The following is a 24,158-nucleotide window of genomic DNA, read 5'->3' as shown; positions in this document are numbered from 1 at the left end:
CACACACACACACACACACACACACACACACACACACACACACACACACACACACACACACACACACACACACACACACACAACAACACACACACACACACACACACACACACACACACACACACACACACACACACACACACACACACACACACACACACACACACACACACACACACACACACACACACACCACACACACACACACACACACACACACACACACACACACACACACACACCACACACACACACACACACACACACACACATATATATATATATATATATATATATATATATATATCAGACTCCGATATATAACAGACTTCTATGCACATATACCCTCTGCCACCAGGGACCTCTCTATCCCGTCTATACCCAGCGAGCTTCGGCCCGCCGGCACGCCGGCGATGTTCCCCGCACCGGAGATTACCTCGTTGCTGTTGTTGTTGATGGAGCGGACGAGCGGTGCCAGCAGCGGCGAGCCGGCCGCGCCCTGGGCGCTGCTCAGCTGATGGCGCAATAGATAGCCAGCCGCCCGCAGGCCGTTCATCACCAGCGGAGGCCGGTCCGCCTGCAGAGCGACGCGTCCCGGTCAGCGGCAGCACACCGGACACACGGGTCAACACGGTCAGCGCACCGGACGGACGGGTCAGTACGGTCAGTACACCGGACAGGCGGGTCAGTACGGTCAGTACACCGGACAGACGGGTCAACATGGTCAGCGCACCGGACAGACGGGTCAGCATGGTCAGTACACCGGACAGACGGGTCAGTACGGTCAGTACACCGGATAGACGGGTCAACATGGTCAGCACACCGGACAGACGGGTCAGCATGGTCAGCGCACCTGACATAGTCGGTGGTCAGCATACTGCTGACCACCGACTACCGCCGCACGGACGCCGCCTCACCTGTACGTAGCCGACGATGACGCGGATGGTGCGCTTGGTCCAGTCGTCGGTTAGCACCTGCTCGGGCGCGCACTTGAGCGCCACGTACAGGGCAGCACTGCGGCCGTGTCGCACTGTCCAGTCCAGCATGCTGTCGTCATCTGGCGGCGGCGCGCGGCGACGCGTCGTCAGAGGGCGCGGCGCCAGCCAGGTCGGGCCAGTGCGGACACGGGCTCGTGTCACGAGTGGTCAGAGGACTGCGTGTCATGTCAACCGCGCCCGTCGGGACGGTGAAGAGCGCGGAGACACGTGACGCGCCACGTGAGGGGAGCGCAGGGTACAGATGCACACAGACGGGACAGGCGCCGCTCGAGCATAGTAGCGAGAGCGCAGGGGTTGGTGACTGATCTGCTGGTGACGAGCCGGTCGGCGAGCGCGCGCGCCCCGTGCCGCTGCCACCAGGTGCTACACGCCCAACTGAGGTCGCTGGGCGGTGTCGGGCTCCTCCGACCGCGGCCGGTGTGCCGCTCATCTGGACACTCCAGTATGGTGTCGGGCACCCCTCTGACCGCGGCCGGTGTGCCGCTCCTCTGGACACTGACCCAGTATGGTGTCGGGCACCCCTCTGACCGCGGCCGGTGTGCCGGTCCTCTGGACACTGACCCAGTATGGTGTCGCGGTAGGCCACGTGCAGTTCGTCGGGTGGCAGCCAGCGGCAGAGGGCGGCCAGGCAGCCGGCCGCCGCCAGCCGGGTGCTCTCCTCCGTGTGACCCAGCAGGTCCAGCAGTGTGGTCAGCATCGGCTTTCGCACGGCGTCGCCCATCTTGTCGCCGGCCGGACCCACCAGGTTACGCAGCGCCTGCAGCGTAGTGTCCCTGCGGGGCGCCGGACGTCAGGTCGGCTGTGGACCCGAACACGGCCGCTCCAGCCGTCGCGGTCGGACTTACGAACCGGCTCGTCTGCCACCTCCGACCAATCCTATATCTTCTCCCGGCCTCTTCACCCAGGTAAAAGGAAGAGCATGCTGGCCTGCCATCCTTAAAAGACCCGTGCCCTCTCTTATGCTTATTTAAGGCCTCAGCCGTCACCCGGCACCGGTTCCGGCTGTCACCTGACGCCGGTGTCCTCACCTGACGTCGGAGTCCTCACCTGACCCCGGGGTCCTCACCTGACGTCAGTGTCCTCATCTGTCGTCGGAGTCCTCACCTGACACCGGGTCCTCACCTGACACCGGTGTCCTCACCTGACGTCAAGGTCTTCACCTGACGCCGGGATCCTCACTTGACGTCAGTGTCCTTACCTGACGTCAGTGTCCTCACCTGACGCCAGTGTCCTCACCTGACGCCGGAGCCTTCACCTGACGCCAGTGTCCTCACCTGACGCCGGAGTCCTCACCTGACGCCAGTGTCCTCTGCCGACCGGATGCCGCTGTGTAGCTCGGTGAAGAGCGGGTCGACGCGCGTGTGGATCGGGATCAGTCGGCCGAGCGCGGTGGCCGCACGCAGGCGCACCTGCTTGTGCGGGTCGACCAGCGCCTTCAGGAAGGTGGTCTGCAGCTGCGGCAGGAACGGCTTCAGCATGACGCCCACCTTCTCGAGCAGCAGCGCCAGACACTCGAGCACGGCCACCTTGACGTTCCAGGCGAACCGGTCGCCCAGGATACGGATCAGCGGTCCGGTGATGTGGACGACGCTGGTGCGCAGCGCCGCCGGCGAAGTCAGCCGGATCATCTCAGCCAGACCGGCGGCCGCCGACTCCTTCAGCTCGGGCGCGCCGTTCAGCACCGCCTCGCGGAAGATGGGCAGCATCGGGGTGATGCCCTGCCGGGGCGGCGGCCGGCCGGCGTCAGAGACGGGGCGTGGTGGGCGGCGATCCAGCGTATCGCAGCGGTACGGGGCGTGACGCACATCAGTGGAAGTGTCGGTGTTCCCAGGGCCAAGGCATGGTACACGTCATCTCTGGCAGACCAGCGCGCTGGCAGCACGCTGCGGCACAGTCGTCACTCCACGGCACCCGGGCAACCGTCACTAGTGACAGCGCAAGGTCACAAATGACCTAACGCAGGCGGCAACACCTCCCGGCCCCCGCCGTCCCTCTGTGACCGGACGTCACCGACCTTGGGCAGGCAGAAGCCGGGCATGAGCTGCTTGCCCTTGAGGTCGCTGGCGGCGAACCGCACCGCCTGGCGCACGTCCGGGATGTAGTAGCTGTGCTCGTCATCCAGCTCCAACCGCTTGATGACGGCGCTTAGACCCTCCCAGGCAGACTGAAACACCGCACAGGGCGGGCGTAGAGCACAACTGGTATGAAACGGGACAGCACAGGCGTGAGGCAGAGCTCATGTGTCGCCGACTGATTTGTGAATGGCAGCGAGGTCAGTGAGAGCCGTCTGGCAGCGAGGCCAGTGCGAGCCGTCTGGCAGCGAGGTCAGTGGGAGCCGTCCGGCAGAGGTCAGTGGGAGCCGTCCGGCAGCGAGGTCAGTGGGAGCCGTCTGGCAGCGAAGTCAGTGGGAGCCGTCCGGCAGCCAAGTCAGTGGGAGCCGTCTGGCAGCGAAGTCAGTGGGAGCCGTCTGGCAGCGAAGTCAGTGGGAACCGTCCGGCAGCGAGGTCAGTGGGAGCCGTTCAACAGCGGCCATTGGGAGCCGTCCGACAGCGAAGTCAGTGGGAGCCGTCCGACAGCAAAGTCAGTGGGAGCCGTCCGGCGGCGAGGCCAGTGGGAGCCGTCCGGCACCAACACCGCCGCAGCCATTGTACATAGATACTACATGTAACCATTCAAGAATGATTCTGCACATGCACATACCAAAACTCCCACTCGGAAAGCACGGATAGTTCGCATTGCTTGACGCGGCCCCTCAAGCCCCTCCACCTGTCTTTGCCATACTGACCTGCAGCAGGCGCTCATCTTCGTCGATGAAGAGATGCGTGAGTCCGCGTAACAGCTGCGGCACGTGCTGCTCGTAGTCGGCGCGCGTCTGGCCGCAGAACGACGCGAGCAGCGCCACGGCGGCGCGGCGGCGCGGCAGCGAGCCGGCGCGCGTCGCCTCCAGCAGCTCGTCCACCACGGTCCGCACGCCGCCCGGCTCCAGCACCGACAGGATCACCGACTCGCAGTAGCCGGCCTGCTCTGCGGCCGGCTCGCCGGCCTCGGCGGCGCCCATGGCTGACATGAGCGCCGGCAGGATGCGGCCGAGGTGGCGCGTCAGGGCGTCGCCGGCCACCGAGGCCAGGATGCTGAGCGCCTTGGTGTTGACGGGCGGCGCCGTCAGCTGCGGCACCATGTACGGCAGCACGACCCGCGACTTGATGGCCATCACCTGACGCAGGCCGTCCAGCACGTACTCCGCCTGACAACGGCAGCACAATGTCGGAGCGTGCACCCGGGCAAAGGACAGGGTGACCACGCCATGCATGTATCCCAGGTGGGCTCGCAAGGTCAGATTAGATGATGATACAGGCTTCAGGGCGCGCCGACTACCCCCATCACGTAGCGCCCATGTGTGGCCACATGGCGCCCACATATGGCTACATGGCGCCCACACATGGTCACATGGCGCCCATATATAATCACGTGGCGCCAAGATGGTCAAATGGTATGGCCACATGGCGCCCACATGGTCATACGGTATGACCACATGGCACGCATAGATTACGTGACTTACTCTGTCACATGCCAGCCATGTCATGCCGCGGATCTCGTGTTCAAGCATGACAACATTGGTCGCAATCGGGTTTTAAGGGTGCGTTAACTGCAAAGTTCGGTACACAGGCCAGAGCACAAGATCTATGTCATTAATTTAAAATTTCGACAACACATTCAACTTTACGCGTAAAGTCAGGCTTCAATCACTGCTGGGTCTCCAGACAAGGGCAGCATGGTCAGACACACCTGGCCCAGTGACACCGGACAATGGTGCACGTGATCTGCGGACCCCCACCGGCGGCCGCGGGCGCGCCCTCCTCGCCATTCACCTGTCCGCCGGGGTGGCTCAGCTGCTCCATCAGCGGCGGCAGGATCTCGTCCAGGGCGCGCGTGCCCACCGTGTTGTGGAGCGAGTCGAACGTCTGGGCGGCGGCGGCGCGCACCTCCGGCAGAGGGTCAGACAGCGCCCGCCTGCCGGCGTCACACGGAGGTCAAACAGAACCCGTCCGAAGGGGTCACACGGAGGTCAAACAGCACAACCTCAGGCGGTCATACAGAGGTCAAACAGGAGCCTCACAGACTTCATCTGAGGGTTCATTTCAGGCCGGAAAGATCCATGCGCGGACTGGAGAAAACCTTAAAACCACGGGAGCGCACAATGCGGCCATCCGAGACTCGTGCCGTGCAGCGCGGTTGGCAACTGACCTGACGGTGGGCACCAGACTGTCGACGAAGGCGAGCACCATGTCCCGGCTGGTGGAGGCCATGATCTCGCTCAGGCCGATGCAGACGCCCTGGCGCTGGTCCGGTTCGTCCGATTGCAGGCCCCGCTCCAAGATCGGGATGATCTCCGGCAGCACGCGCTCGCCCAGCTTCCGCACCAGGTCGCCCAGCGTCCGCGCTGCCACCTGGCGGCACCCGGCGCAGGCTGTGATGCAACCGGACGCCGCAGCGCGGCCACGCAGCAATGAAGTCAGAAAAAGCACGAGGAGGTGCGTCTCACGGTGCACAACACACAGACACCATAGTCTGGACTTCCATCCGACAAAATGACACTTGATGTGCGTAAAACCTTGCACTGATCCCAATCCACGTTACATGCCACCATCATTCGGCCGGCCGCAACGCCTGAACAGCGGCAGCAACGCCACAATACAATGACGAGTACTACGCCACCGCGCCATGACGCTGGAACGCCCCAGGCGCGGCGTCGCAGAGCCGCAGGTCATCTCCTCCGCACAGGGCGTCAGCGCAAGAGGCCGAGGGCGGCGGGCGACGTCACCTGGCGCTTGTCGTGGCTGGTGCTGGCCAGGTGTCCGAGCAGCAGGGTGAACAGCGTGGGCAGGATCTCACGCAGCGTGCGCGGCGTGTTGGGAACCACGATCTTCCAGACGTGTAGCGAGATCTGGCGCACCATCAGCGCCACGTCCGAGCGGCCCATGTACAGGCCGGAGAGCACCCGGTTGCGCCGTTCCACGCCCAAGATGTGGATGATCGACTGCCGGCGGAGAGATACGCGCCGTCAGCCGTCTGGCGACCGTGGCGGTGGCAGAGGCGCACTGGGGAGCAGACGAGTCAGCCGTCTGGCGACCGTGGCGGTGGCAGAGGCGCACTGGGGAGCAGACGAGTCAGCCGTCTGGCGACCGTGGCGGTGGCAGAGGCGCACTGGGGGGGCGGACGAGTCAGCCGTCTGGCGACCGTGGCGGTGGCAGAGGCGCACTAGGGAGCAGACGAGTCAGCTGTCCGCACCACGCGCTCGGCCCGGGCGGCGCCGCGGCGCTGTCAGCTGCGCCGGTCAGCTGCCCGCGAGCTCAGAGCACACACGTCAGCGCCGCCGACACCAGGCGCCAGGTGAGACCGGCGCCCGGCACCGCGCACGGGCCCGGCTCCCAGACAGCGGCCCCGGCAGTGGTCGGCGAAAGACAATGGTCGACGGTGATCGGCTGTCGGGGCGGGAGCAAGCCGCGGCCCGACGGCCTCGGGGCAGGCAGATGCGCCGGTGACGGTGACCGCCCACGCCCGCGGCCCGGTCCGCGCACACCGGGGACCGGCCACACGTGCCGCCCCGAGCCACCCCGGCCGGCGGCGCCCACCTGCTGGCTGTGCTCGGTGCCGAAGTTGTCGTCGTCGCCGGCCGTCTCCGTGCTCATCTTGCCGGACACGCCCGATATCCGGTAGAGCAGGTCACCCAGCAGCTGGATCGAGCTGCGCACGGGGTGAAAGGGCACGTCACGCGGGGCCACCGACGGTGGCGAGGTACACCGCGCCACGCGCAAGTATGCATCACAGCTGACATTGGGTATGGTAAGTCATCCAGCAAAGTTGTCGGGGTCAGAAGTCTAGATCCGTAGGACTGAGACACCAGTCCCCCAGAAGGCAGGGCTGGAACAGATGATTAATATTTGTGTTACGGGCAATACTGTGCCTCAAGTCAAGGACGAAAACTGCACCCTGTGCTCATTTGGTCACATCAAGCAAATGGCCGACACAGAGTGTCATGAAACAATGAATGAAATGAGAGGAATCTGGGGACGGCTTGACACTGGACGTTAAACGTGCCATGTTTCACGTGTTAAGATATATGTCCATGGCCGTAACTACATCATGTCTGTCCCATTCAGGATAGCGATGCCTATCTCCTTCAATCCGTCCTAAGGACGCACATTTTTGACAAAGATTTGTCGATAATGCTTCAGCCGGATTTCAAGTCACCGCGAGCAAATGATTTCTTTCTTTGTTCGGTTGTTGAGCAATACTTTTATGTCACCCATACTCAGTCGACATTCGTGTTCACCAGACCGTGGCCAAATGGGTTTTGTAAACAGTTACGTTAAGGCGGCATTTCGGAAAGTCAGACATTCATTTCATTACAATAAAGCCCAATTCAGACACCTTAAGGTTCCTCCACAAGATACCACCACGTATCTCAATCCCAGGGACAAAGCCTGGTCACAGCGCATTGCAGCGAACTGAGCGGTGACGGCCCTCCAAACGCCTCCTCCTTCCGATGGTTACCCGTCGACGCGCGTGTGTTGGTGACCATGCTCTATAATAAGGTGGCCTTTGGAGTTTTGACTGGCTTTTCACCAGAGGTTGAATCAAACTGGGATGCTTGCTTTATACCTTCACACCTTCACACCTTCGAGGTGACCCCAGAACATCCGAGCGACTTGCACAAAGGCAACTAGCTCCGCCCTTTAATTGCAGAGGGTCTTGGCAAAACAAGTCCAGATGCGGCATTCTTCCTTTCCCCGACGACTCCGAGATTTATCACTACCCGAGTAATGCGGCCATCTGTGTGAGTGGTTCGTCATAAAGAATCCCGTTATCTCTCCGTAGAAAAGGAGCATTTGTCCTGGAAACCGAACGCACAAAAAACAACGCCGAGGAACATCAATCATAATCTGCGGACCTAAGTACCGAGCAATTTATCACGAGCCCACACTAATGCGAATATGCTTCTTACAGCTAACGAGCAGGCATTCCGCATATTTGCAACCAGCGACCACCAGAAACCAGTGACGCCCTGCCTGGCGCACCATTTGTATTCACAAAATACCTATCTCGACAGGACTGCCGGGCCACCCAACAGGGTGCACTGAAAGCCGCTTTTTTGTCGTGAAACGACTCCTTAGGGTCAACACGCGTGCTGGTGGATGCGTGTACACATATATCAGGCAAAAAATCATCAAATTTCTAAATAGGGCGCGCGGATAGCTTTTGAAAATATTCCAGGTCACCTAGGTGTTAAGTTCTCTATTTTAACCGTTGTACATGAAAACATATCACATAGCGGGTACCGTTCACCGGGACTACACGTTGTTGCGCTGCACGGTTAGAGCCTGGAGATGATAGGGAGGAATGGATAATGCCCACACGCTAATAAGACTACGTGTAGTCTGCAGCGTGTACAACAACACTGCCGTAAGAGACAATACGGTTTCAAAATTTGTGGTCGTGGTAGCGAAAAGTGAACATGATGTCCATACAATAATTGATTTGGTATCAGCGGCCTCACTTTGTCCCAAAGAAAACAGCAGAAGCGCCACCTAGAGTTCTGAGGTTGATCTGTACTACGCATACCAAGCCCAGCTGGCGGAGGTGATGTCACAAATGGCGGTACCAAATAAACCGCGCGACTGTGGACCGCACAGTCTCGCGACTCGCTGGCCGTGGCTGGGGACAATGAGGTGCACGCGGCGGTGCTGCAATCTGATGGTAAGGGTTTACGTACCGGCCTCGACAGCTCCGTGAGCCGACGAGCCGAACTGCGCGTGAGGCGTCCACATCAGCCAGCCATAATCCATAGTGAGCAAGCCAAGCAAGCCCAAACAAGCGAGCCAGGTCCTCCATGACTCACAGCCGGGACCTCCAACACCCACACAATTTCGTGCCATTGAATGGCAACCATACAAAAGCGAGACACATCCGGGATTCGAACCCGGGACCCTTACCCCACTTGATGAGCAACCTTTCCTTCTCAGCATGAATCCCAGATCCACGAGCAACAATAACTGGGCTCGTCCGGGATTTGAACCCGGGACCTCTCGCACCCTAAGCGAGAATCATACCCCTAGACCAACGAGCCACTGCACTCTAACCATTATCCATCCGCGCGGAGCGGGCCGTCAGCTTTCACCATATCAATGACGTCAGCGACAGGTCGGTCGGCCGGCGGGCCGGCGACAGCGTGGCCAGCTGTGAGCCCGTTATGACGGCCTTTCAGTGCCGGCCGCGCTCGTCTGGGCGGTGGTCACGGCCTGGGCCCGCTCCGGGCGTCCGGGCCCGACAGCGCGGCGAGCGGGCCCGACAGGACGGCAGCCGGGCACGGCAAGACGGGGCCGGTCCCAACAGCGCGGCGAGCGGGCCCGACGGAATGACGGCCGGGAGCGACAAGACGATGGCCGAGCCCGACAGGGCGGTCGGGCCTGACAGAACGACGGGCGGCTTCCGAAAGGGCGGCGGCCGGGAGCGACAGCAGGGACGGGTCTCCGGGTCGAGTCGGCCTGAGGTCCGGTCAGACGGCTGCTCAGGGCGGCCACCGACCACTGCCTGCCATCCCGTTACCACAAAGCTCAGCTGATAACAATATACAGGTCGCTCCACCATCCCCGACGGCGTAGGGCTGGGGTGGGGGAGGCAGTTTAACGGCGTAGTGCTGGGGTGGGGGAGGCAGTTTAAAGGCATAGGGCTGGGTGGGGGAAGCAATTTAACGGCGTAGGGCTGGGGTGGGGGAGGCAGTTTAACGGCGTAGGGCTGGGGTGGGGGAGGCAGTAGATCAGAGGCGTATCATCTGGGGCAGCGCGATTGACACTAATGCAGGATATCAACCGGAGTGGATAAGCCTCTCACCCTCCGGCCCGGACCAACTGCACTTATTGAAAGTGCTGCCCAGAATACCGCACCATAACTCTCTCGCAACTGTCACTATAATACAGACAGAAGAACGCGGCCGCGTCCGCTTCACTGCGCCGGAGAGGCTCTGGTCGTGACGACTCTCTGAGAGTTCGGCGAGTTCAGCGTGACACACTCTGCAGAACGCCAGGCCGATCACACTGCGCGGCCCATCCGCTGCAAGCCACGGAGTTTGGGCCATCGCAACTGAACTGAGACCGACCAGGACATTCACTGCCATGAATGACCTGAAACGGGCCATATGGTCACTGTCACGTCCGTCCTCAGACAGGCCAGGGCGTTCAGGCTGCCGAATCACGGCCACATCTCTTTTCAATTACTACGACAGATCGGAGCGTACAGACTGCGACAGCAGCTCGAACACCGGCCAAGGAGTTTACATTGCTCTTACGGCTGTTTAAGGCAGATATGAGTGTTTGTAAAGAGCACCTCGACTGTTCCAAGAGAGGCCCGGGTGCTGAAAGTGTTCATACTGTTCTGGGGTATGGCAGAGGGTTCAGACCGCCACCACCACTTTTGGACGTGCCACAATGTGGTGATAGTCTCGACTGCTCCGAGATGGGTCGGATGGTGCAGACCAAAGCTCTCTCCCTGAGGGGCTTAAGAGTTCCCGTTACCACGGTGATATACAGACTGGCCGTGCTGAGCCGAGCCAGAGAGTACAGACCACGAACTGTCCCGGTGTCTGAGATGAGCCACGCGAGCCTCGACGGGCCGTCCTCCGGCAGCCAGGTCAGGGCGATCCGGTCATTCAGACTGTACCGAGACAAGAACAACGTCCTCTGGCAAAAGCCGGATCACGCAGAGTAGCCGTAACAATAAAATCCCTCCCATAACACGGCAACTTTTGAACATTGCCATCATTATGCTTCTGTAATGAAATCGATAAAACTTTTTTGTTGGGAAAATCCAGTGCATATGGTAATCGACCTCAAAGAGGCAACTCATTTGTCGTCAATGCCCTTATGCAATGCCCAAAGGAAAACCGGCGCGCCACGAGTGCACGTAACCAGCAAAACGTCTGACCATGGTGCAGCGTGACCCGGTTTGGTGCAGCGTGACCCAGTTTGGTGCAGCATGATCCAGTTTGGTGCGGTGTGACCCAGTTTGATCATGGTGCAGCGTGACTCAGTTTGCAAGACCAGCCAGCAACAAAGCCACGGAGCCCACGTCCGTTGCCTGCGCCACATCACATTGGACATACCGCCCTGACGGTACGGCCAATCATGCATCAGCTTCCTTCTCTCAACAGAATTGCACACGTTGTGCTCCCTTCTAGATTCAAAGGTTTCTAGACACGGATCCGTGCCAATGATGTGAACCGTCCTCTCCGGGCTTGACCTGTCTCCACCCAGAAAATAGGCCGCCCCTGTCAACAACATCACCCGTCCCTCCCCGGGACACCAGCCCCGTCACTTTCCCGGGATACATCCGTCGCTCCCCCCGTGTCACCACCTATCGCTCTCCCGCGTCACCACCTGTCGTTCTCCCCGTGTCACCACCTGTCGCTCTCCTATGCCGCCACCTGTCGCTCTCCCCGTGTCATCACGTGTCGCTCTCTTCGTGCCACAACTTGTCGCTCTCTCCGTGTCATCATCTGTCGCTCTCTCGTGTCAACACCTGCCGCTCTCCCCGTGTCGCCGCCGGTCACTCTGGCCCGTGTCGCCGCCGGTCACTCTGGCCCGTGTCACCGCCGGTCACTCTGGCCCGTGTCACCGCCGGTCACTCTGGCCCGTGTCACCGCCGGTCACTCTGGCCCGTGTCACCGCCGATCACCCTGGCCCGTGTCGCCGCCGGTCACTCTGGCCCGTGTCGGCGGTCCTGACCTGAACCGGATGCGCCAGTTGTCGTCGAATAGGCCCAGCTCGAGCTCTGGCAGCAGCAGCTGTACGGCGGTGTCGGCGTACACGTTCACAATCCGCTGGCCCGCCTTCAGTGCCGTCTCGCGCACAAACTCAGTCTCGTCCGCCAGCGCCTGTGGGCGCGCAGGTCACCATCACGACAGTCGCCTGACCGCACAGGTCGCCATCAGGACAGCCGCCTCACCGCACAGGTCACCAACCGGACTGCCATCTCACCACACAGGTCACCATTAGGACAGCCACCTCACCAAGCAGATCATTATCAGATCAACTACCTCATCCCACAAGTCAGGCCAACAGCCCACACGTACAACATACAGCATTGTGTACCATATGCTGCCCGCCGTTCCCACTTGAATACAGCATTGTGTACCATATGCTGCCCCCCGTTCTCACTTGAATACAGCATTGTGTACCATATACTGCCCGCCGTTCCCACTTGAATACCAACGCTCGGGTGACAGTCCCCATGCACGAGGATTATGAGATAATGTTCGGACACCAGATAAAACAGCGGCAAAGGTGCCCGTGAACTGTTCGCCGCACGTCTTGTACCGGCCCTGAGCTACGTCAGATACAGAGTAATTGTCAGACGGTACGAACTGGAACACTATACCTTGCCAGACTATGTCATATCATGGCCAATGTGTAACGGAGTTTGCCTGACAAGCCAGATTAGGGATGAATAGTTATCACATGTTGACATTTTACTGTGCACCTCACAATGCATTGATCTATCATGGAGCAGTCGCATTGGCGTATTCCACGTCCGGTCACGCGCACAGGCAGTTCTGTCGAGATGGGTTACACTCCGAACGGGTGGAGGTCAGGGGAGCGGGCCGGGTCTGCCAATTCTGTCGGGGATGGGTTACACTGCGAACGGGTGGAGGTCAGGGGAGCGGGCCGGGTCTGCCAATTCTGTCGGGGATGGGTTACACTGCGAACGGGTGGAGGTCAGGGGAGCGGGCCGGGTCCTGCCAATTATGTCGGGATGGGTTACACTGCGAACGGGTGGAGGTCAGGGGAGCGGGCCGGGTCTGCCAATTCTGTCGGGGATGGGTTACACTGCGAACGGGTGGAGGTCAGGGGAGCGGGCCGGGTCTGCCAATTCTGTCGGGATGGGTTACACTGCGAACGGGTGGAGGTCAGGGGAGCGGGCCGGGTCTGCCAATTCTGTCGGGGATGGGTTACACTGCGAACGGGTGGAGGTCAGGGGAGCGGGCCGGGTCTGCCAATTCTGTCGGGATGGGTTACACTGCGAACGGGTGGAGGTCAGGGGAGCGGGCCGGGTCTGCCAATTCTGTCGGGGATGGGTTACACTGCGAACGGGTGGAGGTCAGGGGAGCGGGCCAGGTCTGCCAATTCTGTCGGGGATGGGTTACACTGCGAACGGGTGGAGGTCAGGGGAGCGGGCCGGGTCTGCCAATTCTGTCGGGGATGGGTTACACTGCGAACGGGTGGAGGTCAGGGGAGCGGGCCGGGTCTGCCAATTATGTCGGGATGGGTTACACTGCGAACGGGTGGAGGTCAGGGGAGCGGGCCGGGTCTGCCAATTCTGGCGGGGATGGGTTACACTGCGAACGGGTGGAGGTCAGGGGAGCGGGCCGGGTCTGCCAATTCTGTCGGGATGGGTTACACTGCGAACGGGTGGAGGTCAGGGGAGCGAGCCGGGTCTGCCAATTATGTCGGGATGGGTTACACTGCGAACGGGTGGAGGTCAGGGGAGCGGGCCGGGTCTGCCAATTATGTCGGGATGGGTTACACTGCGAACGGGTGGAGGTCAGGGGAGCGGGCCGGGTCTGCCAATTCTGTCGGGGATGGGTTACACTGCGAACGGGTGGAGGTCAGGGGAGCGAGCCGGGTCTGCCAATTATGTCGGGATGGGTTACACTGCGAACGGGTGGAGGTCAGGGGAGCGGGCCGGGTCTGCCAACTCTACCGGATTGTAACAGGCCGGCGTTAAACCTAGCTGAAATGGCTGACAACAGGATATGATACCGTTCGGTAACAAATGAGACCAAGCGCTGAGGCCGCCGGCTGCGGTCACCGGCGCGTGAATGCGAGCCTCCCCGTCGATAGCAGACGTCCTCACAATAAATTCCACCGCCCCGCCATTCCAGCGCGGTAATGCCAGCGTGACGGGCAGTTTTGGCTGACAAATATTAACTGCTAGCTTTAGACTTTCAATTTCGCATTCGATATCTTGCCTCGTCAACGGCCATGCATACGACATGCTTCTCCGGAAAAGACGGCACATGTTTACAACTCGCACGGATCCTAGAGAATAACAATCGTGAACACCAAGGTCGTGCGCAATTCGTCGTCGTCGGTCATCGCACGCGACTCCCACACAAACACAAACTCAAAACCTTCAGCCAAGGTGTGCTTTAAATTTGTCTTTATTCTTGACACAACATTATGCACCACGGAAGCAACCTTATTTTATAACCGCGTTAACAACCCTACTGCGCCACACGAATCACCAGTCTTGCTACCGATGACGCATCTGTCTACATCAATCACGTCCACCTTCCCGGGCTCGTTCGGGGTCTGGTCGTGGAACCTCCCAGACACCAAGCTATACTGTAATGCAACGTGGCACATCCGATCGGGCAATTCAGCAACAATAACTGGGCTCGTCCGGGATTTGAACCCGGGACCTCTCGCACCCTAAGCGAGAATCATACCCCTAGACCAACGAGCCGACGCGCACATTCATCACCCATCACATCGGAGCCAGTCGCCCGCTTTCACTTCGCCGGTGACGTCGCTGGCCGGAGGCGGCGGCGTGGTCAGCTCCGCGCCCGTTAAGCCGACCATTCACTGCGCAGTAACAGCCGCAATGTACCCAAGGCTGCCCCGACTTACCCCCACGCAGTGAACAACCAGCAATGAACGTCTCTGTATCAACCCAACCAAACACTGAACATGTACAGCACAGCCCAAAACAACGTCAGCAGCAGGGTCTGGCATGCTCGGACATACACACCGCTCTAGCAGACACCGGCCGCAGCGGGCGCGGGCGGACACGGTCCGCCGGCACCGGCCGTCCCTCACCTTCAAGATGGACGGGATGATCTGGCCGATGTACGGGGTGAATTCTGACTGGAACACCATCGGCATGTAGATGAACATCATTATGTAGCCGTCCTTGACGTGCGGCGCGATGTCCGTCCGTGATGCCGTCGCGATGATGTCTGCAAGCAAGACAAGCGGCGCTTAGAGCCCAGCGCGCAGGGCAAAGACAAGAAACAAAACATACACTTACTTTGGGTACACTCAGCAGAGCTAACACACAATGTGTGACAAGTGTTCTACCTCCAAGGACTTTATGTTCTTGTTGCATAATCGATAACTCAGTCTCACTGCGCCAGGTTCTCAGGGCCACACGGATCCAAACTCCAAAACGGATGGTCGGCGGTATCATGGCAACCCGGACGCTCCAGCCGCCACCAATCGACGAGAGGTGGGAGTCGCCGGGGGCCGCTAGGAGCCGCCGGGGGCCGCCGGGGGCTGCCGGGGGCCGCCGGGGGCCGCCGGGGGCCGCCGGGAGCCGCCGGGGATCACCGGGGGCTGCCGGGGGCCGCCGGGGGCCGCCGGGGGCCGCCGGGGGCCGCCGGGAGCCGCCGGGGGCCGCCGGGGATCACCGGGGGCTGCCGGGGGCCGCCGGGGGCCGCCGGGGGCCGCCGGGGGCCGCCGGGGGCCGCCGGGGACCGCCGGAGATCGCCGGGGACGCGGGCCGCCGGGGACCGCCGGGGACCGCCGGGGACCGCCGGGGATCGCCGGGGGCTGCCGGGGGCTGCCGGGGGCCGCCGGGGGCCGCTGGGGATCGCCGGGGACCGCCGGGGGCCGCCGGGGACCGCCGGGGACCGCCGCGCACCTGGCATCAGCTTGTGCAGCTTCTGGACGCCCAGGCCGCCGACCACCTCGCTGAGTCCCTGGGCGGCGCCGGAGCGGTCCACCGAACTCTGCTCAGAGGTCAGCGTCTGCATCAACCACGGCAGCAGGTCCTCGAACGAAGACTCGCCGATGCCACGCACCATGGCGCCCAGCGCGCGCGCAGACTTGCTGCGCACCTGCGGCACGCGCACGGCGGCGGGCGTTAGTGCGGGCACGCGGTGGCACACGGGCACACGGTGGCAGACGCAGCAGGCAGCACGTGCTGTGCCAGCTACCGGAGACGTCACTGACCCCGTGCCACTCGCTGGTCTGTCACGAGCGGCAGAGAAATACAACGGCAAGATTTCAAAGTTCCGTTGGGATTCTTCATCCTACAATCGCCCCACTGGGGAAACAAATCACACCCGGGGTTCGGAGAGGCTGGCCACACATACGCGTCGACCGGTCGGTAGCGCCACTCAGGCCGTGCAGTCAGCGCAAAACACTGCTGAACGCAGCAATAGCGGCACTGGACACCGTCAAAAGAAGTCTGCGGCCAACCAGTCCGCTTCTAACAACAGCCTTCGACAGAATTGCTCCAGTCAGGCTCTCTTCAACGAGTCCACCACCAGAGCACACTTCGAGCGAGTCTCCCAACTAGGCTGCGGCGGCGGCAGTGACTGCGACGCCAGCCTGGCCGGCTCACCTCCGGCACGGGGTCGAGCAGGGACGACTTGAGACCGGGGATGATGCCGGGCAGGTACGGCGCCAGATCCTTCTGGTCTGTCAGCGAGTACATGTTGCCGATGATTTGGGCGGCCATCTTGCGCACCTCAGTCGACCGGTCCTGCGGGCGCGGCGTCAGGGCCCAGGGCTCACACATGCGGCGATGGCACGCGGACATCTGGCGCATGTCCTAAACACACGTCACCGACCGGTCCTACGGGCGCGGCGTCAGGGCCCAGGGCTCACACATGCGGCGATGGCACGCGGACATCTGGCGCATGTCCTAAACACACGTCACCGACCGGTCCTACGGGCGCGGCGTCAGGGCCCAGGGCTCACACATGCAGCGATGGCACGCGGACATCGGGCGCGTGTCCTAAATACACGTCACCGACCGGTCCTACGGGCGCGGCGTCAGAGCCCAGGGCTCACACATGCAGCGATGGCACGCGGACATCTGGCGCATGTCCTAAACACACGTCACCGACCGGTCCTGCGGGCGCGGCGTCAGGGCCCAGGGCTCACACATGCAGCGATGGCACGCGGACATCGGGCGCGTGTCCTAAATACACGCCACCGAGCCGTGGCCATCATAGGCATTTTCGGCGCACGTGGCCCTTATGGCCACCCGAACTTCCGGACACCATTCAGACCGAGGCATCCACGTTGACTCCACCCCGCAGGGAACCATTACATGGAGGCACTCAGCACAGACCCACAGACCAGCTAACGCCATGTGACTTAACAATGTACATCGCAGCAACCGCGTTGCCTTTATTTCACAATGACAGGTGTGACAACGTCGCCATCATGAGCTGCAATTTCCGTTATCAACACATCTAGCAGCCACGCCAATACGAACGTACCGGTACCACTACTGCACCAAAACATCGACGCCGACTGTCACGCAGCCGAGGTGAGTCGGCCACGGCCCGGCAGTCCTGCACGGAGCGGCACGGCCGCTCCAGACACCAGCGGGCCCACAGCAGCGGCCGTACCTGGAAGGCTCGCTGCACCACCGGCATGATGAGCGCCAGCGACGGCGCGTCGATCACGTGCACGAACTTGGTGTCGATGAGAATGGTGAGCGCCGACGAGGTGCGGCCGGCCGGGTCCTGCAGCGCCGACAGCAGCGTCGGCACGATCGCTGCCGGCATCGGCGCCGCTCGGTCAGCACCGGTCACCCGGCCAGGGGCACGGTCCGGCGGCGCAGCACCGACAGCACCGGCACCGGCGCCGCTCGGTCAGCACCGGTCACCCGGCCAGGGGGCACGGTCCGGCGGCGCAGCACCGACAGCACCGGCACCGGCGCCGCTCGGTCAGCACCGGTCACCCGGCCAGGGGGCACGGCCCGGCGGCGCAGCACCGACAGCACCGGCACCGGCGCCGCTCTGCCAGCGCCGGTCACCCGGCCATGGGCACGGTCCGGCGGCGCAGCACCGACAGCACCCGCACGGGTGAGCGGCCGCCGGACTTACCCCCGCCGGGACTGGAGCGGCACTTGTCACCAACCGACCAAACGCCACTCATAGCGGTTGGGTGTTTTCACACACACCTCACAAATAATGGAACAGCATGTTCCACCCGCCACCAACTCTGTCAATCGGTTGACAGATGATTAATTGTATGCACATTTGAAGCCACTTTAAACTACGGCCATTAACAGCACCTACTTTGCGACATCATGGTTCTCTGGCCTTATAAAATTTGCCCTAGGTTTTTTCAAATGGGATCCACATGAGCATCCTGCCATGTCGCTGCAGCTGTAACATCAGGCAAGACGAAGTCACACACAGTTCTACGGGAAGGTTGAGACCAGTGTCACGATGGCAGATAACATTCCCTCCGCGAAGCCCGGTCCATCGCACCAGCGGCGTCCGGCCGCTTACCCTGGATCTCGGGGTTGCGGATGACTGAGCCGATCTGCTTGAGCGCCTGGGCGCCGGCGCGCTGCACGCGCTGGTGCGAGTCGCCCAGCACCTCGATCAGCTGAGGCACGATGCTGGGCAGGCACGACGAGAGCTGCTTGGGCGCGCAGTACGCCATCGAGCCCAGTAGCTCCACAGAGCCTGCCGACAGTGACGGCGTCGGTGGTGAGGTGGTGCCCGGCTGACGGAGTAGGCAGCACCTAACACGGGCTCCCGACACCCGACAACACAGCCCAGAAGATGTGTCAAAATAACGGCCTTGAAGTGTTCACGATTGACTGCGAGGTCCGCCGCGGAGCACTCCACACTGCCTAACGACTGCGAGGTCCGCCGCGGAGCACTCCACACTGCCTAACGACAGCCGACGGCTGGGCCCAAGGCGGCAAGATACGTGCCAGATGTACTGAAAATAGCAGCATTTCTTCCATCAACGCCAACGCCCTATATCAGTGCTTGATGATTCAAAGCGTTCACGTAACAAAAAATCGCATACACAAGCAAATGTATAGCTGCTGCGTTTTTTCGCAGGGTCACGGCCCGTTAACAACATGCGCACGCATCTTTGTCGATTCAAGTTTTCAAATTGCACGCATATTTATCCATTCATATTTTTTAACAGGTGCTCCGCCAAAAGGCGATAGTAATAGACCGACCAACCCATCCCGCACAAAAACCCGTCCACTTCGTCGTCATCGCGACTTTACGACACATTCCAACGCTATATGGCGTGACCTGCCTACTGCCCTGGCAGGAAAGGCGGGCACCGCGGGGAATGGGACCCCACACCTCTGGTTTCCCAGACGTGCAGCTTACCCACAGACCGATCGACACCCACCATTCTGCCTCAACACGAGCGTTAGCCACCCTCCCACCCACACCAACACCACCCAGCGGTCAGTTTCCGCCGTCGGCAACGCGGACCGGCCGGCGCGCGCGCCGCCTCGCCGCCGCGCTCTGCCGCGCGCGCCACCTACCGGCCTTCGTGCGCCACGAGTCCTCCTCGAGCGCGGCCAGCAGCGAGGGCAGCACCAGCTTGACGCCGTGCGCCGACAGGTTGGACATGACGGCACGCGCCGTCTCGTCTGTCGCCTCCCGCACGTACAAGTTGGAGTCGCCGTAGCAGAGCAGCAGGTGGGGCAGCACGTGCACGATGTATGGCTCGAACAGCCGGCCCAGCATGTTGCAGAGCATGGTGAAGGCAAAGAGGGCGCCTGTCGAGACAGGTGGCGGCAGGGGGATGGCGGTCAGGCACGGCGGCGGTCACAGCCGCTGTGTGCCGGCGCACCCGGGCCACTGCGCGGAGGGCACCGCTGCCCGCACTTGGCGGCAATTAATCCCAACAACAGACCGATCATCGCACTGAGTGACTTGTACAAAATACACCTGAACACGAAAATACATCAAATTCTGGTGTCCTTTGGGGCGCATGGATACGATACCACACACTCACCTTACAACACCTCACAGTTGTGAAGGGCACCTAACCTTACAACGATGCACGTGCTCATATTTAAGAGCATTTAGAACATGGCATGATGCTCCAATACATCAAGCAGCACGCACCCTCTCGTTTTTTGAAGTCCTTCTTGTCCTGAATGGCATTGATGAGCACGTTCATGATCTCGAGCTGCTTCAGGGCCAGGATACCGAGACCCTTGACGAGGCCGGCGATGCCGTAGGCGGCGCCGCGCCGCTGCGAGAACTTGTCCGACTCCAGCAGACGGGACAGCATCTGGCGCACCATGGCCGGCACGTCCTCCTTGATGGCCGGCACCAGCGCCGGCAGGCACGAGGACACGGAGTTCTGCACCTGAGCACGGCAGGGACACGGGCGTCAGACGAGGGCGAGCGGATCCGGCAGCAGCTCCGAGAGCTGGCTGCTGAGCTCCCAGGCAGGTCGCTGTGCCGCTGAGCGACAGGGCAGGCCGGACTGCCATCAAGCGCCGGACGCCGGCACTCTGGGGGGGTGACACCTTCGTGACGCCCCAGCACCGAGACTGGCAGATTGGCAGGCGAACTAGGTCCGCGACATCGGTGCGACGAGCCTCCACCTGATTGCATCAGTATACTTAGCTGTCCCAATATTTAGCGGTATGCCATAGCATCATCAGCCGGTGATGGGGCCTGACCTGCTCGGAGGGCGTGTCCAGGGCCTGGATCAGCTTGGTGACGATAGGCTTGATCTTGGGGTCGGTCTTGTTCAGATGCTTTGCCAGTGAGCCCATGAGGATAACGACAGACTGGCGGACCGAGTCGAAGTTCTGCGTGGCCGGCGCCGAGTCCAGGAATTCGTCGAACACGGGCAGCAGGCTGGTGGCCGCCTCCTGGAGCGAGAGGAGACGGGCCGGTACACAGATCCGCCGAACACGGCGCTCAGAGTGAGAGGAGACAGGCCGGTACACAGATCCGCCGAACACGGCGCTCAGAGTGAGAGGAGACGGGCCGGTACACAGATCCGCCGAACACGGCGCTCAGCGAGAGGAGACGAGCCGGTACACAGATCCGCCGAACACGGCGCTCAGCGAGAGGAGACGGGCCGGTACACAGATCCGCCGAACAAGGCGCTCCCACAATGCAAATAGCATTCTTGCATCATTGCAAGCATAAAGGAAAACATAACGAATCGACAGATATTATGGTTCCGCCGAGACATATTTGCATTGCCACGCGAACAAAAGATAGCCAACTTATTGTACACATGGGAAGTAGGTGATCGCAAAACGCAGCCGAGTGCTGACAGCGCCACTTCTGATTGGCATACGAGCGACGCGCGCAACACAAATGAGCGCCCACATCATCATTCCCAACTGACAGATGCGTCGCATGATCTCCGTGACCGGACCACTCGCCACCGGTGGGAGCCGTGACCGACCGACGGCCCCGTCGCCCGGTGACACGACACGGCGCCGCGCCCACCTTTCCGTTGGCTTCAACGCAGGTCAGCGCCGCCGACAGCATGCCGTTGCGGACGTCTGCGGCTCGGTCCCCCAGACCAGTCGGCACGAAGAACGACATGATCCTGCGCGGAGGGGATGTCGAAACGTCAGGTCAGCTCTGACGAGGGGACGGTCACACATCTGACCAGCTAGGACGAGGGGACGGTCACACGTCAGGTCAGCTCAGACGAGGGGACGGTCACACATCTGACCAACTAGGACGAGGGGACGGTCACACGTCAGGTCAGCTCAGACGAGGGGACGGCCACACGTCAGGTCAGCTCAGACGAAAGGACGGTCATACATCAGGTCCGCTCAGACGAGGGGACGACAACACTTCAGGTCAGCTCAGACGAGAGGACGGTCATACATCAGGTCAGCTCAGACGAGGGGACGGTCACACATCAGGTCAGCTTGAACGGGGGACAGTCATAGATCAGGTCAGTTCAGACGAGGGGACGGCCACACATCAGGTCAGCTCAGACGAGAGGACGGTCATACATCAGTTCAGTTCAGACGAGGGGACGGTCATACATCAGGTCAGCTCGGATGAGAGGACGGTCATACATCAGGTCAGCTCAGACGAGAGGAAGGTCACACATCAGGCCAGCTCAGACGAAGGACAGTCATAGATCAAGTCAGTTCAGACGAAAGGACGGCTACACTTCTGGTCAGCTCAGACGAGAGGACGGTCATACGTTAGGTCAGTTCAGACGAGGGGACGGTCATACGCCAGGTCAGCTCAGACGAGGGGACGGTCACACATCAGATCAGCTCGGATGAAGGGACGGTCACACGTCAGGTCAGCTCAGACGAGGGGACGGTCACACGTCAGGTCAGCTCAGACGAGGGGGCGGTCACACGTCAGGTCAGGTCAGACGAGGGGACGGTTACACATAAGGTCAGCTCAGACGAGAGGACGGTCACACGTCAGGTCAGTTCAGACGAGAGGACGGTGATACATCAAGTCAGCTCGGATGAGAGGACGGTCATACATCAGGCCAGCTCAGACGAGAGGAAGGTCACACGTCAGGTCAGCTCGGATGAAAAGACGGTCACACGTCAGGTCAGCTCAGACGAGAGGGCGGCCACACGTCAGGTCAGCTCAGACAAGGGGACGGTCATACATCAGGTGAGCTCGGACGAGGGGACGGTCACACATCAGGTGAGCTCGGATGAGGGACAGTCACACTTCAGGTCAGCTCAGACGAGGGGACGGTCACACATCAGGTGAGCTCGGATGAGGGACAGTCCCACTTCCGGTCCGCTCAGACGAGGGGACGGTCACACTTCAGGTCAGCTCAGACGAGAGGACGGTCACACTTCAGGTCGGCTCAGACGAGGGGACGGTCACACATCAGGTCAGCTCGGATGAGGGACAGTCACACGTCAGGTCAGCTCAGACGAGGGGACGGCCACACATCAGGCGAGCTCGGACGAGGGACAGTCACACTTCAGGTCCGCTCAGACGAGGGGACGGCCACACTTCAGGTCAGCTCAGACGAGGGGACGGTCACACTTCAGGTCAGCTCAGACGAGGGGGCGGTCACGCGTCAGGTCAGCTCAGACGAGGGGACGGTCACACATCAGGTCAGCTCGGATGAGGGACAGTCACGCTTCAGGTCAGCTCAGACGAGAGGACGGTCATACATCAGGTGAGCTCGGACGAGGGGACGGTCACACATCAGCTGAGCTCAGATGAGGGACGGTCACACGTCAGGTCAGCTCAGACGAGGGGACTGTCACACATCAGGCGAGCTCGGACGAGGGACAGTCACACTTCAGGTCCGCTCAGACGAGGGGACGGTCACACTTCAGGTCAGCTCAGAAGAGGGGACGGCCACACATCAGGCGAGCTCGGACGAGGGACAGTCACACTTCAGGTCCGCTCAGACGAGGGGACGGTCACACTTCAGGTCAGCTCAGACGAGGGGACGGTCACACTTCAGGTCAGCTCAGACGAGGGGACGGTCACACGTCAGGTTAGCTCGGACGACCGATTCGAAACGAAAACATAGCATGACAGTCCGTTATCGAGAACACGCACAGCCTGCAGCAGCCAGGAGTAACCTCATCAGAAAAGACGGCTTCGCAGGAACAGATGACGTGAAAGCAGAGCAAGTGGCTTGCAAGCGCCACGCAATCGGGGCAAATTAACCAGCGGCCAACAGGCCCCATCTCTAAGTGGCATTTGCAAAGCGTCACCGTCATGGCCGGCGGGACCGACTCACTGAGCGATCAGCTTGTCCTGGCAGAACGGTCCGATGGCCTTCAGCGCCAGCGCCACGCCCAGCCGCGGCCGCCAGACGTCCTGCGCCTCATGCACCACCCGGCCGAACTGGTCCAGCACCGGCGGCGTCATCTGGACGGCAGAGGGAGACGGCGCGTCACGCCGACCAGCGCGCAACGGACAACAGGCTGGGTTCGACGAATTCCACGATTTGTGTATCAAATCACCTTACTCCCCTTAAATACAACCAACAGATTGAGTCAACTCCGCGGAATCCAACACTGCGGCAAAACATGTTGCCGCGTAAGTAATCGCGCACGTAAGAAGCGCGGGCGCGAGCGGGCCGCGGGCCTAGGAAGGACCGGCGGCGCCGCTCACCTCCAGCTTGTCGTCGTACAGCGTCAGCAGCTGCTGCAGCACGGTGGCCGTTTGAGCACCGTGATCCTGCAGCAGGCTGGCCAGTCCGCTGGCCGCCGCGCGCTGCACACACTCTTCCGGGTACACCGCGTCCTCCAGCAGCGGCGCCAGCAGCCACGCCTCCTCGGTCAGCGACAGACGTTCCCACAGCTGGTCACCGGCCGACCTGGGCGCGGCCACAGCACGGTCAGCAGCCAGTGGCGCGCTGACACGCCGGCGCCAGCTCG

General features: G+C 61.3%; 1 protein-coding gene and 2 non-coding genes across 6 annotated transcripts in view; all 3 read right to left on the bottom strand.

Moving 5' to 3' along the window:
* Positions 1 to 24,158, bottom strand: part of l(3)80Fj (lethal (3) 80Fj) — a 40,927-nt gene that overhangs the window by 4,444 nt on the left and 12,325 nt on the right. For all 4 annotated transcript variants that reach the window (XM_037236958.1, XM_037236959.1, XM_037236957.1 and 1 more), the window contains 22 exons: positions 23,893 to 24,097; positions 23,516 to 23,646; positions 21,265 to 21,367; positions 20,478 to 20,672; positions 19,912 to 20,158; positions 19,323 to 19,559; positions 18,310 to 18,489; positions 17,419 to 17,567; positions 16,401 to 16,541; positions 15,696 to 15,891; positions 14,873 to 15,012; positions 11,780 to 11,928; positions 6,632 to 6,743; positions 5,821 to 6,036; positions 5,244 to 5,446; positions 4,868 to 5,009; positions 3,784 to 4,242; positions 3,013 to 3,162; positions 2,292 to 2,716; positions 1,560 to 1,771; positions 918 to 1,057; positions 437 to 577 (listed from right to left, as the gene is read on the bottom strand). In XM_037236958.1, the coding sequence (XP_037092853.1) occupies positions 437 to 577; positions 918 to 1,057; positions 1,560 to 1,771; positions 2,292 to 2,716; positions 3,013 to 3,162; positions 3,784 to 4,242; positions 4,868 to 5,009; positions 5,244 to 5,446; positions 5,821 to 6,036; positions 6,632 to 6,743; positions 11,780 to 11,928; positions 14,873 to 15,012; positions 15,696 to 15,891; positions 16,401 to 16,541; positions 17,419 to 17,567; positions 18,310 to 18,489; positions 19,323 to 19,559; positions 19,912 to 20,158; positions 20,478 to 20,672; positions 21,265 to 21,367; positions 23,516 to 23,646; positions 23,893 to 24,097 (4,273 nt within the window). The remainder of the gene's footprint in view (positions 1 to 436; positions 578 to 917; positions 1,058 to 1,559; positions 1,772 to 2,291; positions 2,717 to 3,012; positions 3,163 to 3,783; positions 4,243 to 4,867; positions 5,010 to 5,243; positions 5,447 to 5,820; positions 6,037 to 6,631; positions 6,744 to 11,779; positions 11,929 to 14,872; positions 15,013 to 15,695; positions 15,892 to 16,400; positions 16,542 to 17,418; positions 17,568 to 18,309; positions 18,490 to 19,322; positions 19,560 to 19,911; positions 20,159 to 20,477; positions 20,673 to 21,264; positions 21,368 to 23,515; positions 23,647 to 23,892; positions 24,098 to 24,158) is intronic.
* On the bottom strand, positions 9,055 to 9,126 carry TRNAP-AGG (transfer RNA proline (anticodon AGG)). The gene has a single exon. It is a non-coding gene; the product is annotated as a tRNA-Pro (tRNA).
* TRNAP-AGG (transfer RNA proline (anticodon AGG)) lies at positions 14,448 to 14,519 on the bottom strand. Its single transcript has one exon. It is a non-coding gene; the product is annotated as a tRNA-Pro (tRNA).

This window comes from Pollicipes pollicipes, unplaced genomic scaffold (assembly GCF_011947565.3).
Source record: "Pollicipes pollicipes isolate AB1234 unplaced genomic scaffold, Ppol_2.1 Scaffold_7261;HRSCAF=8764_pilon_pilon_pilon, whole genome shotgun sequence".
Lineage (NCBI taxonomy): Eukaryota > Metazoa > Arthropoda > Thecostraca > Pollicipedomorpha > Pollicipedidae > Pollicipes > Pollicipes pollicipes.
This window is presented reverse-complemented; position numbering and strand designations above follow the sequence as displayed.